This window comes from Petromyzon marinus, chromosome 82, assembly GCF_048934315.1.
Source record: "Petromyzon marinus isolate PM22_M1 ecotype Great Lakes invasive population chromosome 82, UKy_Petmar_22M1.pri1.0, whole genome shotgun sequence".
Classification (NCBI taxonomy): Eukaryota; Metazoa; Chordata; class Hyperoartia; order Petromyzontiformes; family Petromyzontidae; genus Petromyzon; species Petromyzon marinus.
In genome coordinates, this window is record NC_133747.1 from 6,774,010 (window position 1) to 6,790,845 (window position 16,836).

Here is a 16,836-nt window from a genome sequence, read left to right on the forward strand (position 1 = left end):
ACCAATGTATTCATCCCGTCCACGGCGCCCTTGAGCATGACGTCACTGATGCTTGGGTCACTGCCGTTATCTGTTCAAGTACAATCCTTATTTGGGCAAAGCCACGCCCAGTGACTGGCGGCGCATTAACATAATGCATTCTTTGAAGCCGTCGCGAGTTGCGACAGGTTCAGTACCCACGCCCCATCCCTCGATATTTGGGCCGGACTCATTAACATAATCTATTCACGTATGGAACCGCTCGTTGTGGCAGGGCAGTATTATCGTATCTCGCCAGTGACGCCATGTCACCTACTGCTGCCGCGTGACGTCATGTGGTAACAGGAAGCTGCCACTCTGCCCGTGAACTGAAATCCGAGGTGAGAAATTCTCATCGCGGTTGTGGTGGCTGTGGTGGTGGTTGTTGTGGTTGTGGTGGTGGTTGTTGTTTACCGAGGTAGAGCCTCGCTCTTTCTCTCTCATAGGGATGTCAATTGAGTAGCAGCGAGCATGGAAGCGATGTCCAGATTGGAACTTTACAACGCGGGGCCTTGCCTCCTGCCCTCGCCTGATCGCGTTTGTTTCAATTATCTCGCTTAAGTTTAATTTGTCTTCAAACGGCTCGCCACTTTGTCACTTTGTTTTACTTTTAAATATTCACAGTTTTTTTTTTTACCAGGCCCAGCTCGCTTGAGCTGCTATAACGCTCTTGTTTTCAGAAGCGACCTGCCCACAACACAAGGTGAGGCTTGTCAACAGCGTGGTGGTGTTCACTCTGGACGCGTGGCGGTGTTCACTCTAGACGCGTGGCGGTGTTCACTTTGGACGCGTGGCGGTGTTCACTCTGGACGCGTGGCGGTGTTCACTCTGGACGCGTGGCGGTGTTCACTCTGGACGCGTGGTGGTGTTCACTCTAGACGCGTGGCGGTGTTCACTCTGGACGTGTGGCGGTGTTCACTCTGAATGTGTGCAGGGGACACTGGGGGGGGGGGGTCCGGAGGATACTCCACGCCACCACGGGGAGAGAGAGAGACACGTGTAGCCTCGGCTATTTTGATTGAACCTCAATTACTTGGGGGAGTGAGGAAGCATACTGAGCAGATGAAAGTGTATATATACCAAGGCCGTAGCCATGGAGTCAACATTGGGGGGGACCAAATCTTCCAGGGGGTCTGGGGGTCCACCCCCCAGACAAAAAATTCTAAATTTGAAAACGAATTTCCTCCCATTTCCTGCCTAAAATATTACAAAATTCACCAACACATAGATTGACTTTTTATTTCTTTTTTACAATGTCTAATAGTGTATTGTATTACATTGCCCTGTTTTTTCTGTTTTTTACCTTTTCTTGTTTCATAGTATGTAATGGCAAAGATTAGGGATTTATAAAGTACAACACAATCATATAAACAGAAATATTTTTGTTATAGCAATATATTGGGGGGGACATTTTGATCATATTGGGGGGGGGGGGGGGAATATGATAATTACGGCCTTGATATATACTCTTTGGTTCTTTCGGTAAAGTCACGTAGATATAAAAATAAAGAATAGATCACGACGTTTCGATCGCAACAACAAGCAACCGTCTTCAGGTGAGAAAGAGAAGCCACTGTGATGGTTGTTGTGTTGGCCGACTCTCTGAGTTGCATTACATTTCTAAATTCTGCTAAGTGTTATCTCTCGCTCACCTTGTTCCCACTTTGAATTTCACCCCCCACCCTCTCGCCCGTTACGGCAGCCCCCACCCCTCCCCCCCCTAACACTGGCTATGCTCTAGCCTCTTCACTCGTCACGCTTTTGGCCCGACCCTAGCCAGGAGTTCAGGTTCAGCCCTTTGGGCTCTTCGCTTCGGGTCTTCAAGGTGGCGGCAGCTCCAGGGTGGCTCTTGAGTCTTCAGGTGAACGACGACTGCCGGTCCCGTTCAGGGCACCGGCTTTTATACCGGATTCTGGCTCATTCTGCCCTGGTCACTCCTCCCTTCTGGAACCGTCCCGAGGGGCCTGGAGCGTGACATTATCTCCCAGCCCCCTTCTAGGGGGTCTGGGGTCTGTACCCCTGGTCCCGAGCTATGCTGGGGTTCACCTTGGCCCAACGGCCTCACTTCTGCCCCCCTGTTGACCCAAGGCCGTTACTAAAGGCCAAAAGTAGCGGCAGTTACAGACAGTGTTCAATGATATCGCTACAGATCTATATAATGCTCCGTCACCAGGGGCGGAGCCACAGCGGGGCTGGGGGGGACTCAGCCCCCCCTGAAATTTTGGGAAAGTCGGTAATCGGGATAACCGGATATCCGGCTGCAGCAAAATGCTGGCTGCCACCTTGTGCTGCCTTGCAGGCTGCTTGAGCGACAGCCTTTCAAACTTATCAAACTTATTAGCCACATCAGCAGCTCCGACCTATTAATAAACTCCGCGTTCAAAGCCAATACAATTTGTTTTATACATTTGTGGCGCCCATTGGAAAACATACACTGGATATCTCAGAATATTGAAGTTAGCCCCCTCCCCAAAGTCAAAATCCTGGCTCCACCCCTGCCCGTCACAGCGGCTTGTTTCTCTTTCTCACCTGAAGGCGGTTGCTGTTGTTGCGATCAAAACGTCGTGATCTATTATTTATTTTTCTATCTACGTGACTTTACCGAAAGAACCAATGAGGATGAATTCCTGCAGTCATGAAAGCTTCATAGCAAGATCAGATGCGGTGGCCAGGCATGGGTCTGGACATACCACCACCTGTTTAACCATGCCAGTGTGTGACAGTGTAAAGTTTGTGTTTTCAGTAAAGTCTATTAACTCTGTTGAACACGGAGGTTATAGCAAAATAGTAGTTTATTTTTGTTTTCCTTTGGAACTCTTTATAAGAATGGAAACAGTCAGGAAGTTAACACAGCACACAAATGCAGCTGAAGTCAGATCTGTTCATCCCAGCATTCAAGGACATCGTGAACCTGCCTGGCTTCACACCTCTAAGTTGCGATTGAACATTCATTTATGCATTTCTTCCTAACACAAATAGTATTATTTTCAACACCTTTTGCTATGTCAGCTGAATTTAGCTTTTATTAATATTCATTTTGGAGCTAGACAGCCGATATTGTGTGCTCGGAGTTTTGGGTTAACATTCATTTTGAAGATACTGGGGCGTCCAGGCATGTTCATGACCATTCGCCCTCTCATTGTGTGCCATAACAGCCCGTGTGATGAATTTGGGAAACTTTTTCACTATATCATGAATATATTAATAAGTATAGACGTGTAAGTTATGTGTGACTGTGTATATGCATTCCTCTGTGCCTCGATACAGACGTATAGATGATGGTGTGGATATATATTTTTTCTGTCTGCAGCTGACGCTTCCTCTGGCGCTTCCTCTGCAGAATTGGTCTGATGGAGCAAAGGCACTTAGCGCAGCTCGGTACAACAAGGCAACAATGCAATCGGTGTGCATACAGCACGGATTGTGCTGGACATTTTACACGGCACCAGAGAACTCACACAGGAGAGAAACCCAAGTGCAGTGTGTGTGGGAAGGCATTTTCACATTCATCTGCTTTTAAAAAACACCAGAGAACACACACGGGAGATAAACCTTTCAAGTGCACTGTGTGTGACAGGGAATTTGCATGGCCATCTGCTTTTAAAAAACACCAGAGAACACACACGGGAGAGAAACCCTTCAAGTGCACTCTGTGCGGGAAGGCATTTTCAGATTCATATAATCTTGTAACACACCAGAGAACACACACAGGAGAGAAACCCTACAAGTGCACTGTGTGTGGGAAGGCGTTTGCATGGTTATCTGCTCTTAAAACACACCAGAGAACACACACAGGAGAAAAACCCTTCAATTGCACTCTGTGCGGGAAGGCATTTACACATTCATCTGCTCTTAAAGCACACCAGAGAACACACACAGGAGAGAAACCATTCAGGTGCACTCTGTGCAGGATGGCATTTTCAAATTCATCAAATCTTCATGTACACCAGAGAACACACAAGCATCAGAAGATCCACCAGGAGTGGAGCCTGAAATTAGCTTGTGAAAGTCAAAGTGCCGCAATGAGCCCATCCCTCATAAAACAAGAACCGGAAGAAAATCCCAGCTTGGACACTTTTAAAGGTATCAAGGTGAAATATGAAGAGGTGAAGGTGAAATGTGAAGAAGTGATGGTGAAGAGCGAAGAAGTGAAGTTCAAATGTGAAGATGAAGATTCAACTCCAAAATGGGACCTTCACATTGATGGAGGCAACGTAAAGCAGGAGGAGAATTCTGACTGTGAGGCAGAGCGAGGGAACGCCCAGCAGTTTGTGGATGTGGAGGTGTGGGTAGACTTCCTCCGAGACAATACAAAGTCAAATGGAGACCCGGTAGATGTGTAAGCCAGAGACGTTTTCGCTCCAATAAAAGCACCTTTGTCACAGGCCTTTAATTAAAATAATGTGAAGTTGAACACTCAATTCCTAGGTTCAACCTGCAGGGTAAGAGCGGCCAGTCTTTGTGGACCTGTGGGTTGGGTAGATCTCTAACCAGGAGCGAGAGCCAATAAGCTCCCAATCATTCACTAGGTTATCATAATTGCATTTATGTTGTGCTCGCTTAATCGCCTTGGAAATTCGAGTTTTGTATTGTATCTCTTCTCGAACACTCGAAGAGCACCCCCAAGTAGCAGCTGCCCCTGTGTGGCACAAGGTGGTGGCCCTGCACCGGCCTGAGTGTGAACAAGAGCCTGTCAGGAGGGAGCAATGGTTGATGTGGCATCTCAGTTGTGTTGTTTGTAGGTAATGTTTAGAATTAGCTCAATTTTGACCCAGACGCCAGCATGCAATGGCCTGCTCATTTTGAATGACGCAATAGTATGTTGTACATACTCTTGATTTGAAGCTTTCGTGACTGCAGGAATCCATATTCTTTGGTTCTTTCGGTAAAGTCACGTAGGTAGAAAAATTATGATTATTTCTGTTTGTGTTGTGGCCGAAACGTCGTGATTTTTGTTTTATTTTTTACCTACGTGACTTTACCGAATAGAACCAAAGAGTATAAAAATAATAGATCATGACTTTTCGATCGCAACACAAGCAATCGCAACACCATTGGGCCCATTGTATCTCCGACCAGCACCACCTAGCCAGTGAGCTGGAGCACGTACACCAAGCCTTCAGGATGAACGGATATTCTGACCATACAATCCGCAAAGCTGTCTCCCCAGCCATGGGGAGACAACCATCTGAAGATCCAACCAATACCATCACTTTGCCATACATAGCAGGGGTTACCAAAAAGATTTCCAAAATCTTAAACAAACACAAGATCCAGGTTCGTTTCAACACAGTACACAAAATCTGTGATTTGATCCCATCTATAAAGGATGTGATTCCTGATGTGCAATACCCGGGTGTCTCCAAAGTGAGTTGTGGCTGCGGCAGCAGTTACATTGGGGAAACGAAACGACATGTCTCGGACCACGTTCGCGAACACAAGGCAGATCTGAAACACGGTAGGACCAATACCTCTGCCATTGCTGATCATTGTTTCAACGCTGCGGGCTCACATGAAATTGACTTTTCCAGGACGAAGGTACTCTGCAAACCCACGGGCTATTACCAGAGATATGTTCATGAAGCCATCCAGATATATAAACACAGACACAACTTCAACCGAGAAGATGGGTACAAACTGCGTTATTAACCAGGTAAGTCTTAACTGAGTGTGATGTTTCCATCCTACCTGCCTATTTTTACTTTGAAAGCTCCAAATCAAGTTTTAACCACCTCTACGGGGAGGATTTAAGTTAGTTTTCCCTCTGTGTCTCTGTGTTGTCTCTCTATGCTTGTGTCGTCTTTGTGTCTGTGTCTTGTCTCTCTCAAATGTCACACTTAACTTCTAATTTAGCAATCTTTGGAAGAACGTAATCAACCAGGCTATGCGTTAATTGTGTGTTGACCGACTCTGTGTTGCATTGCATTACTTTCCCAAATTTTACTAAGTTTGTTTTATTAGTTTATTTTCTCTGTCTGTGTCTCTCTAGTATTTCCTGCAGTCACGAAAGCTCCAAATCTCTCATTGACACGCTAATTTCTCTGCCCCTCCCCCCCTCTCTATTTAAGGCCTCGACACAGAGGCGTTGTTTCTCTGTGTGTCTATGTGTCTCTGCTTGTGTGTCTTCGTGTCTGTGTTTTGTCTCTCAAATTTAGCACTCTTTGGAAGAACGTAATCAACCAGGGAGGGTGTTAACTTATGTTAGCCGACTCTGTGCATTATATTTTTAAGTTTACTAGGTTTGGTTTTTCTCATTCATTCGTACCTGATGATGATTGTTTGTGTTGCTATCGAAACGTCGTATTCTATTATTTAATTTATTTTCTTTCTGCATTACTTTACCGAAATAATCAAAAAGTAATTCCTGCAGTCACGAAACCTCCAAATCACACTTTGTTGCTGCGTATAATTATTTATTTGAATAACGTTAAATAAAGTTGAAAGCGAATTTGCGTAAACAAATGTCTTGCTTATAGTAATGACGGTGGGGGGGGGGCTCTTTTGCAGTGACGTCATGTACGGATGTAGCACTGCTGCGTATATTTATTTTTTACCGTCACTTTCTGTAAAGAAACGTCATATTTGAAGCAACTTTGTGAGTGTAAAAATCCACCTGCTCGTGATTATTTTATTATTAATGACGGGGGGGGGGGGGGGGGGGGTGGCATGTGGAGTGGCATCACGCACATTTCTGGGCTATTATATGTACAGATAACTAGGGTGTGACCTGTTGTATTTTTGTGTTTTCAGGAAGCGTCTGCCACTGGAGCAACTCATTGTCTTTGAAATAGGGAGCACACTCGGATCATTAATCAGTTACAAGGCAAACCACTTAAAAGTTACATTTAGGAGAAACATTCTTTACAACACGAATTAAAATTTAGTGTTACGTGTTGACGTACATTTTGTCTAACTAGGAGTAGAAATGCTCCTTGCTGATTAACGTCTGGATGTTCGTAACTATCGGTTGAAGCAGCCCGGCTGCTGTTGAGACGCTGTGCACCAATAAGGGTCCACAGGTGGCTTGCACAGAATCAATGATGCACTCCCAGAAGGCTGTGCTAGTTATAGTTTGTGTAAAACATTCCTTTGTTTCGTGGAGAGATCGATAAATGAAAGATGTCGTGTCTGCTGATCTGCTTCATAGCGAGGAAGTAATTTTAAGAGCACATTTGAAATGCATTTTTGGTACAGATTTGTATTCGGTTACAAGGCAGAGCACATCTAGTAGATACGTTCTCCACAACAACACTAATAATTTTGCATGACGTCTTATATGTTGGCGAACTAGGAAAAGAAATGGCCCTTGCCGATTAACGTCTGGATGTTCACAACCATGGGTTGAAGCAAGCCTGACCGCCTGCGGCGCCCCTCATAACCATTTTCGGCCTTGGGCCAGGAAAGTCACGAAAAAAGTTGCACACGAACGACGCAAGCACCCGATGGTCCGTTTTGAAGTTTTAAAATGAAACAACTTTGAATTGTATTATGTTTTTAATTAGATAATTGTATTTGTTCATTAAAAGTTTCTATAATTTTACATCTGAAAGACTTCATTGAAAACGACATTTTGTGTGAATTTTCTCTCGTTAAGTAGATCGCCTTGCCGGGGGTTCGGTTCGATGCGGACTTTCACCTGTTTGGGATTGTGCGATCGAGATAAGGCGACAGAGCTGGCCGTGCGAGAAGACCGCCGTCTGCAGATCGATTCCAACGTAATCAAAAGTCTGTCCCTGCGCCTCCGTCGTTAATGCAGGGGGCGCATAGGTTTGCAGCGCCCCCTGCATGAAAATGACGGACAGTGCAGCGTTCACAGATAGATGAAGTGCGCTTATATAAGATGTATATATAGGCCTTTTAAAAAAAATTATATTGAGAATAATTCTGCCAATATATATTTTTTTATAATCGGGATGTAGTTTGGGGCACAAAGGGGGTGATGTGAACCTCCACCCCTCAAACAGCAGCTGTTCTCACAAGCCACACCAGGCAAGGAAGTAGCCATAAAAGGTATTTTTAAAAAACCCGGTGCAAAAGGGGGAGGGGGGGTTAATGACAATCTTGGAAATCTCCACGGGGCAAGAGCCATAAAACAGATGCATAGCAGTGACAATTGGACATTACAACTGGCGTTTTTTTTAACTTGGGTAAAAGTTCGAAACTTAGGAACAAGAATAAATCGACATTATAGACTGCAGTCTACATTAGTGGATTTTATTATTACTCATTTTATTTCACTCTTGTTAACCTCATTGTTTTTTTGGTATATTTCTATCTATGTGACTTTACTGAAAGAACCAAAGAACATGAATTCCGGCAGCCACGAAAGCTTAAGTGAAAACTTGGTTATATCTCCAACCTCAGATTATCAAAATATAACTTGAGAATAAACAGCACGGATCCCTCGATACAGACGGGGAGCAAAGGTTAATAAAACCCTTGGAATACCTGTGGTAACTATAGCAAATTGCAAATCTTGGATAAACATAAACAATACTAACTATGAAGTATTAGACCGAGGGTCATCCAGAAGAATACAATGCGAAACAGGTCAATCACACACGAACAAGAATGCATTCCAAAGAGAGCCCTTGTCTTCCAGAAGCACTTGGTAGCAATACATCACAAATGCAGGGAGGACGCCTCCACTTGAGATATCAAACACCATGAAAAGTCCAAACCAGGATGGACATACTGTAAACACTGCTCGAAACATACCTTGAGTCACAGAGTTAACGCCACAAAAAGGGATACATACGAAGATAAGGGGTGGAAAATCATGTTTTTCTCTCAACATAAAACCCATAAGAGTGAACGGAAAACATGGTACAGGTCACAATTCAAGAGACAGCGCCCCGCTTTGTGAGAGACGAGAATGTAACACCCCAGCCGCGAGGGAAGAGGGGAGGAGAACGCAACTGGACAGGGGGAACCCTCCCTCTCAGATCAATTATTGCAGATGGTTGGAAGACTGGAAAAACACACTAGGGGCAATTGAAAGCATGTTTCCACAGTTGGCGGGGTGCCTTGAAGAGGGGGACAGGAACCAGGCCTTGATTAGACTTAACAGATTGCTTAATAAATCAGAACAACCGCCATTCGCCACTAATTGGCGGTGACGTCACCATGACGCTTGTGCCAGGCCATGTGCACCTTGAGTCCACGTGAAGTGTCTAACGCCCGCTGGCAGGTCACAGGGCAGACCAAGGTGCCACGGGTCGACTGACTGAGATTACTGAGACGAGTGGCTGATGCACACTACCTGTGCCCCCTACTGTGCCAACCTGATGTGCTTTAGCCACCCGGCGCTCCGCTCGTTGTTGTGAGCGTCGCTCCTCTGCCCTCTGTTGTTGTTGAAGGGCGACTGCCTCCAACTGCCCAGTAGCGTCCTTTACGAGCTTCCTCCACTGAGGCCGATCTTGATACCGCTGGTACCAGGGTACCAGTCATCGGCAAGTCCACTCAGCTCCATGTCCTCCTGTACCACGTCACTGTTGTATATGCCCCTTTTTCCATCTTTAATATCAATAACAATATTTGCCGATACATATAGATATATTTTAATTGGTTTTTAAATAAATAATGAATGAAAGCAGCCCCAACCCAGTTCTACAGCCACGGCATGTGGAGGTCATGGAAAAGCCATTTACCATGACCTACTGACTTAATTTTGACAGTTCACAAACAGGCCCAGGGTCAGAGGGAACAGACAGAGCGCAGAGCACAGCGAATTGCAGGAGACCGACGTAATATAATAATGCAGTGTTTTCCCACTCTCAAGAGTCAGAGAGAGAAAGAGACCCCGGCCGTCTCTGTCTTCCTGTAGCGCGGGAGAGCAGGCATAACACTACAGACAAGAATTATAGCAGGGGGCCATCTGGACCCCACGGGTTAAAGAATGCCTCGAGGAGGGTACGGTGGAATGGGGAGACCAGGGGGAGGGGGGGCTTGGAATGAGCGTGTCAGCAAAACCCAGTTGAACAGGTTTTGAGTAAAAAAAAAATTGCAATACATAATTCATACATAAGATTAATGTTAACGCTATTCACCGTAAACTATATTCCGCTTATATAACCTTGCAGAGACCAAGGAATATGAATTCCCAGAATTAAGAAGCTTACCTCTTGACTCAGGATATCTGGAATAAATGATAAATGAAAGCTTACACGCGGAATGACAGAAATTAATAAAATGAAAGGAGAGCCAGGATAATAGGGTGAACACAACCTTGTTAAACATAAAACTACATGATACTAAGCGATGTTAAATCGGGGGCCAGGGAAAAAGAGAGTCTCTCTGCCGCCTTTGTCTTCCTGCAGCCCATGATAAGAATATGCTTACGCTTAAGGGAGCACCTTCGCTTGACATAAGTCAAACACCACGATGGAAAGCTGACACGACAGATCTTGGGTTACATACAGAATAATGGCTGCAGGTGGTGCGATACCAAACTGAGGGATAAGTGTTAACTTTAAAAACTTTAACCATTCCTTTGTGTGTCGGGAACATGATATGCAGGGAGGGAAGCTTGCCCCTCCCTCTCGCACCGGCAGACAGAGAGACAGACAGAGAGACGCCTTCGAGACGATTTGTAACATGTTTGTTTTACTTTTTGGTGGTTTATGGAAAGAGGAGGACAACAGCACTATGCCGTACAAGACGCACACAAGGACACATACGGACGGACACACATACGGACGCGCACATACGGACACGCGCTCCAGACCACGACACACAGCTAAATCAAAAGAAGCTCCGCCTTGTGGGGAGGAGCCAAGAGGAGGAATTTTGGCATAAAATAGGACACAACGGCATTGAAAACCCAGAGAGTGCGCGCCACTGTGCTTCACTGCGTGCCACTCCGCGCCACTTCGTGCCACTGCGCGCCACTTCGCGACACAACTCATCAGCAAGCGGACAGGACCAGCTTACCAGCTCAACTCAACTACCGTGCGAAGAAATTTACCACCGCGCACGCTACGAGCGAGTCGTGTGCGCCATCTACCGACGGGTCATCACAACTACAGCAGCGTATCGGCTCGCCAACCTACGTCCGCCGAACCGAATTAATCATCGGAGAAGAGAATCGACTGATACGTATGACGCACACTGCCCCCCACCACACGACAAATCAGGCGTCTGCTTGACATAAAGAACCAACTCCGAACATTGACTATTCAACACAATTTATATCAGAAAAAAGACAATCTCAAACGTGAACCATCTGGCCGTGGAAACATCGCTACAGATCGTGTGATAACAGTCCGTCGTTTATAAGTATATTCATAATATTTCTTCCTTCTTAATCCTTTTGTTTTGGGCTGTACTTCTAATCGCATAAATTACCAACAGATCCATCAATACAAATTAATCCTTGACACCTTCCGCGGAGCTACGCTCACGTGGGGGAATGGTGTGTCCAACCAGATCCTTATCAGGTGATCTGGTCCACAATAAATTAAAACTTGGTACAAGATAAAGATCTTCGGGGAAAGCGTGCACACCATCGCATGCTCTCACTCCAAGCCATTTCTGGAATCATATAATCTTGCCGATGGATCTATTGAGATTTGTGCCTTTGAGAATAACTGTTTTTGATTGTCTTTTCGTATGAATATCGCCGTATAATCTTTAAGTATCTTTAATTACTGATCACCGCACGTACTCGCGTACTCTACAGAATACTCAACTGTTCCCTGACCCAATGTGCTAACAACGTGATAAGGGTTGCTTATGGATCTATGAATGAACGCGGTACTGTGTGTGCAAATTCCAGTATAATCTTTCATAATAGAGTATTAAGGGTTTTTTTGTTTAGATGTTTTAACGACTCACCAACCGAGCTCGCGTTACGCGGCGGAATTAACCACAGGTGCGGTTGTCAAAGTGAAACAACCCAGTCATTGATGAGACTGTGTTGATACTGTATTGTTATTCCAAGCCGAGAGTTGTATTTTTTAGAGTTAAGGTGTAATTAGAAATAAATTGATGCATAAGTGGTCGTGTGATTCTTTCCTATGATTTATGCATAAGAACTGGTTGTGTGATGAGATATGAACTTGGGGACCTTACATAAACACTCTAATTGAGATCTGAACTTGGGGACCTTACATCAACACTAATACATAATAAATGTCAAAGCGAGAATAATTGTATTATACTGATCGATAATACGAAGTTAGACAACGAAGCCGAGTTGACACTAGCATAGCTGTATACGATTAATTGCATTATTCCGGTTGCTAACCCCACCTCGTCAACGAGGCGGGGCCTGATTATTATAAAGGCTGTCATTAACATAACCACATCCACTCGTATAAATTAATACGATTATTCCTCGAATTAGCAAAATTTAAACGCATAATTACACAAATTAACATAATTTTGGATAAATTATGCAAATTTCAAATTTCATTTATTTTTCATTATTTTCATCAAATTTTCATAACCCACATATACAACAACTCCATCTCTTCTCTAGCCCATGCTGCGCCCATTTAGCCCCCTCGATCCGTCCGAAAAAAAGCTGTTTAGGCATGCGGTGGCTGGGCATGCGGGCTACATGACCCAGCCAACACAGCCTTGCCTGCCGGAGGAGCTCACCGATGGGACTTTGCCCAGATCTTTCAAGGATTTGTGAGCTCACACAATCCAGCCTGCTTAAACCCAGGATGGATCGTAGGCAGGCCAGCCTAAATGTATCCAACCAGCGAAGATGTTCCATTAGGGGGGTCCACGATTCGCAAGCATAGAGAAGGGAGGGAGTGACCATGGCCGAGAAGACCTGAAGCTGCATGCGGAGCGACAGACTAGGCAGCTTCCAGACAGCGTTATGCAACCGATGAAAAGATATTGCCGCTCGACTGATTCGGAGTGAGACCTACACTGCCAAACCGCATCCTGCCATTAGCACACTGCCTAGGTATGGGAAACTCTCCACACAACTGCCCCATCACCGATTGGGAGTTGTGGGGGTGGAGTGTCCGATGGCACAAAATACCCAGGTAGGTGCTTAGTTTTGGTGGAGCTGGTGGTAAGGCCCCACCTCTTAGTGGCACGCTCCAGTTTCAGCAGAAGTGTCTCCAACTCCTCTGAATGAGCAGCAATTACCAAATCATCGGCATACATAACGTGGTTGACCAATAGGGAGCCATCCCTTGACCGCACCCGGGCATCGATCAGCCTCCCAATTATATCTGTACCAAATGGAAATTCCCCCGGTACAGCTATTGAAGGCTTCACGAACTACGTGGTCAAAATAGATGTTAAATAATGTGGGAGCCAGAGGACATCCCTGTCGCACCCTAAGGTGTACAGGGAATGGCTCTAACTCCCGGCCACGCAGTTTTACCCCGCCCGCTCACCATCATGAAGGTCCTTAATGATCGTGAGCAGAGGGACAGGGACTCCGAAAGCATGAAGAACAACCCAAAGGCCAGGCGTACTGATGGGATCATAGGCCTTGACCAGGTCAATGAAGCAGAGATGTAAGTCTTGTTGGAATTCCCTACACCCCTGCTGCAGCAGACGGACAGAAAATATGGCATCTGTGCAGGATCGCCCTTTCCTGAAACCGCATTGGGGCTCCACAAGCCTCTCAGCGTGCCTAGCAAAGCGATGTTGAATAATCCTTGCCAGGATCTTTCCTGCCACACTGAGGAGTGAGATGCCCCTGTAGTTACAGTCTGTGCAGTCCCCCTTCTTAAAGAGGGGGACCACCAGGGCATCCTTACAATCCTGCGGAACCCGTCTAGTGGTCCAGACTGTTGTTATGATGTCATGTAGGGCAGTCTGTGCACAAACGCCACCCTCACTCAACATTTCGCTTGGGAGATCATCTCTGCCCGGTGCCTTTCCTAGTCTCAGACTCTGGCACCTCAGCCAGCCACTCACAGGGGGTGACTTCTTCCAATATTTGAGGCACCGCAGCCTCAGCAGGGTCATCCCCACTTTGTGCCACGATGTTTTCCTGACTTGAGGGATTTCCCCTCCCCCAGGACCTCGCAGATTACTTTTTTGATGGAGTGAAATAGGGATTTGTGATCGAAGGCCACTGAGGCAGACTCCATCTCCTCAGCAACCCGCGACCACCACCCATCCTCGCAGTGCCTCACGGCTCTCCGAACCTCCGAGCGAAGGTTTCGGTAAGCGTCTTCATTCTCTGTCGTGGGATGCTGTAGACGATTAAAGTGGGCCTGTCGCTTTTTCTCAACCATCCTGAACACCTCTGTCAGTCAGGGTCTCTGGGAAGGTCTGGACCGCGTACCCAAAGCAGCCATTGCAGCTGCATGAGTCACAGTCCTAAACGTCACGCATTTACCCTCGACATCAGGAGTGGGGGACGATGCCAACCCCAGCCGCAAGCGATGATGAAATTCTCGCTTGCAACTTTCATCAGCTAACTGAGACCAGGCCACCTTAGGTTGGAATGGGGTCCTGGGTGTACACCCACCACCGGAGTAGAAGAATGGCAGGCGCATCTTACAGATGACTAGTCGATGGTCAGAGGGCAGATCAGCTCCACGGTAGGTCCTGGTGTGAAGGACATGGGACCGCATTTGCTGATCCGTCACTATGTAGTCCAGAAATTTTCTTGCTTGGACCCGGCATGCATCCATGATGTTGTGTGAATGCGCCGATGCCGGAACAGCGTGTTGGTAATTACAAGCCCATGGGCTGCACAAAAATCTAGCAGCCTCCTCCCGTTGTTATTGAGCTGATCTGGCCCATGCCTTCCAATCACTCCAGACCAGGTGCCAGCATCATGACCAACTCGGGCATTGAAGTCACCCAACAAGATGACTCTATCCCGAGGGGCCACTTTGGCCAGTACCTGTGTAGAGAAGCTCCGGACGACTCGGAGACGAAGGCGAAGGTTAAAGGCTTGCGCCGTAAGTTTATTATAGTTACTAACGATAACACAAAGGGTGAACAACTTCCCAGGGGTTAGGGGTCCCGGGCTGGGTCCCACTAACTGCCGTCACAGCCAGCTGCCCTGTTCTGCCCCCTCTGCGCCGGCCGTGGGTTCAGCCAACACGGCCGACCGAGGAGCACAGCCACCTCCAGCCCTGGTGCTGTGCTATCCCTTATTCCTAACTTCTTGCCACTGGCTCCCTGTTCCACCCTCTTCCGACCCTAGACTCTAGCTATGACCCCGTTTACGTCACGGGCTCTCCCTTATGTATCCCTGTGGGACATGACATCATCCCGCCCCCAGGCGCGTATGACATCACTTTTCGTGACGTCATCACCCCAGAGGCGAGCATGACATCATGTCCGCGACTCCTCCTCTACACCTGTGACAGGTCATATAAGGCATCTGACTCATCGGCCTTGCCTGCATCCCTCCACGGATGTTCGTCTTCGGTGGGGGCATAAGTAACCATGACCACCACTTCTCGCCTCCAGTTGATGGGAAGGCGAGCCCAAAGTAGCCTGGGGCTTACAGCTTCTCACACCTCACCGCCACGCTCCCACGCCCCCTTCATTCGTTTGTTCAGAAGAAGAGCCACACCTTGTTGTTTGGCAGTTTCCTGCCCCGAGTAGAGGACTGTCCAGCCATCATGGTGACAGGAGCCAGAGCCGGTCCACCGGACCTCCTGAATGCCACAGACATCCAGGCGGTACCGGTCCAGCTCCCGACAGAGGAGTGGCAGCCTCTCCTCTGCAGTGAGCATTCGAACATTCCATGTGGCCATCCGTAGTAGCTTGTCGTTGTTTCTAGAAGAGCCCCGAGGGTAAAGATTCAATCTCCTGGCTCCGCCAGATGGGGTTTGGCCAGGAGACGTTATAGATTCCTGGCCCCCTGGGGCCTCCGGCACAAGCTTATTAGTTAGATATTTTAGTCGTGGTTAAGTGGTAATTTATTGAAGGTGGAGGGGTTACCAGCCTTTCGCACCCGTCCAGAGCCCCCATTTAGCCACTGTGGTGGTCACAGACGCCATGAGGTGAGAGGCCAATATGAATTGGCCCACCCCCCCCACAGCACTGTCCACGACAGCGTTGTCCGTCCGGCACACACGTACACCAGACAAACAACTGCCCCCACAAGTTGAGAGCTAAATCGAAGGATTTCCAGTCCTTTGTGAGAAAGCGAGCCGAGGGGAGAGAATTTCACATATAAGGAGGGGCCTGCAGCTGCCGCCGAGCGAGAGAGACAGAGAGCCGTGTGTATGACACGCCCACACTCACACACCCACAACACATCACCCAGCAGGGAACCAAGGAATAATCGGTACAAGGAACGCCCCACCTCAGCGTCTGCTTAACGCAAAGAGTTGAGCAAGGAGACAATCCACACGCATTACGCACATGTCGGGACTAATAAGAGTACTCCAAAAGTTATCCTTGTGTTTCGAACGGGGCCATCCTGAGGCGGTGCGTGTCTTAGCTGATCGTGAAAAGCATTGCTACCCATTTAGTTACGTGGATATGGTCGTTAGAAGTATTTTAGTCGTTATTTTTGTTAATTGCATAACTGTACCAATCAATTAATTGATGAAACTAAACATTTAGAAACATCTACGTTACGAATCTACATATTCACAGGGAGACTATTGTGTTGAAATATTTATTTTGATCACAGAATCTTGCCTGCGAATGTATTGAAGCCTTAGCCAATTGATGAGCATTTGCTGAAACAGGCACACTGCCACACAGCATTGTTCCAAGACATTTCGTTAATTGCATAATCTTACCAATGAATTCATTGAGATCTACTTTTGCTTTCGGGACATGTTTATTTATTGCTGTTTGTATTAGTATTGTCACATTAACTTTTAAGGACTGTTTCCCATCGCCGTGTATGCTCGCTTTACT

General features: G+C 46.8%; 1 protein-coding gene across 8 annotated transcripts; it reads left to right on the forward strand.

Moving 5' to 3' along the window:
- LOC116958763 (uncharacterized) lies at window positions 1-7,558 on the forward strand. 8 transcript variants are annotated; one of them, XM_076057448.1, is made up of 5 exons: window positions 1-359; window positions 659-721; window positions 1,721-1,879; window positions 3,359-5,671; window positions 6,769-7,558. In XM_076057448.1, the coding sequence occupies exon 4, from the start codon at window positions 3,369-3,371 to the stop codon at window positions 4,359-4,361; it is 993 nt and encodes a 330-aa protein (XP_075913563.1). In that variant the 5' UTR covers window positions 1-359; window positions 659-721; window positions 1,721-1,879; window positions 3,359-3,368; the 3' UTR covers window positions 4,362-5,671; window positions 6,769-7,558. The 8 variants fall into 8 exon arrangements, with proteins under 8 accessions (XP_075913563.1, XP_075913562.1, XP_075913564.1 ...); XM_076057445.1 differs by having other exon boundaries at window positions 2-359; window positions 3,329-5,671; XM_076057447.1 differs by lacking the exon at window positions 1,721-1,879.
- The last annotated feature ends 9,278 nt before the right edge of the window (window positions 7,559-16,836 follow it).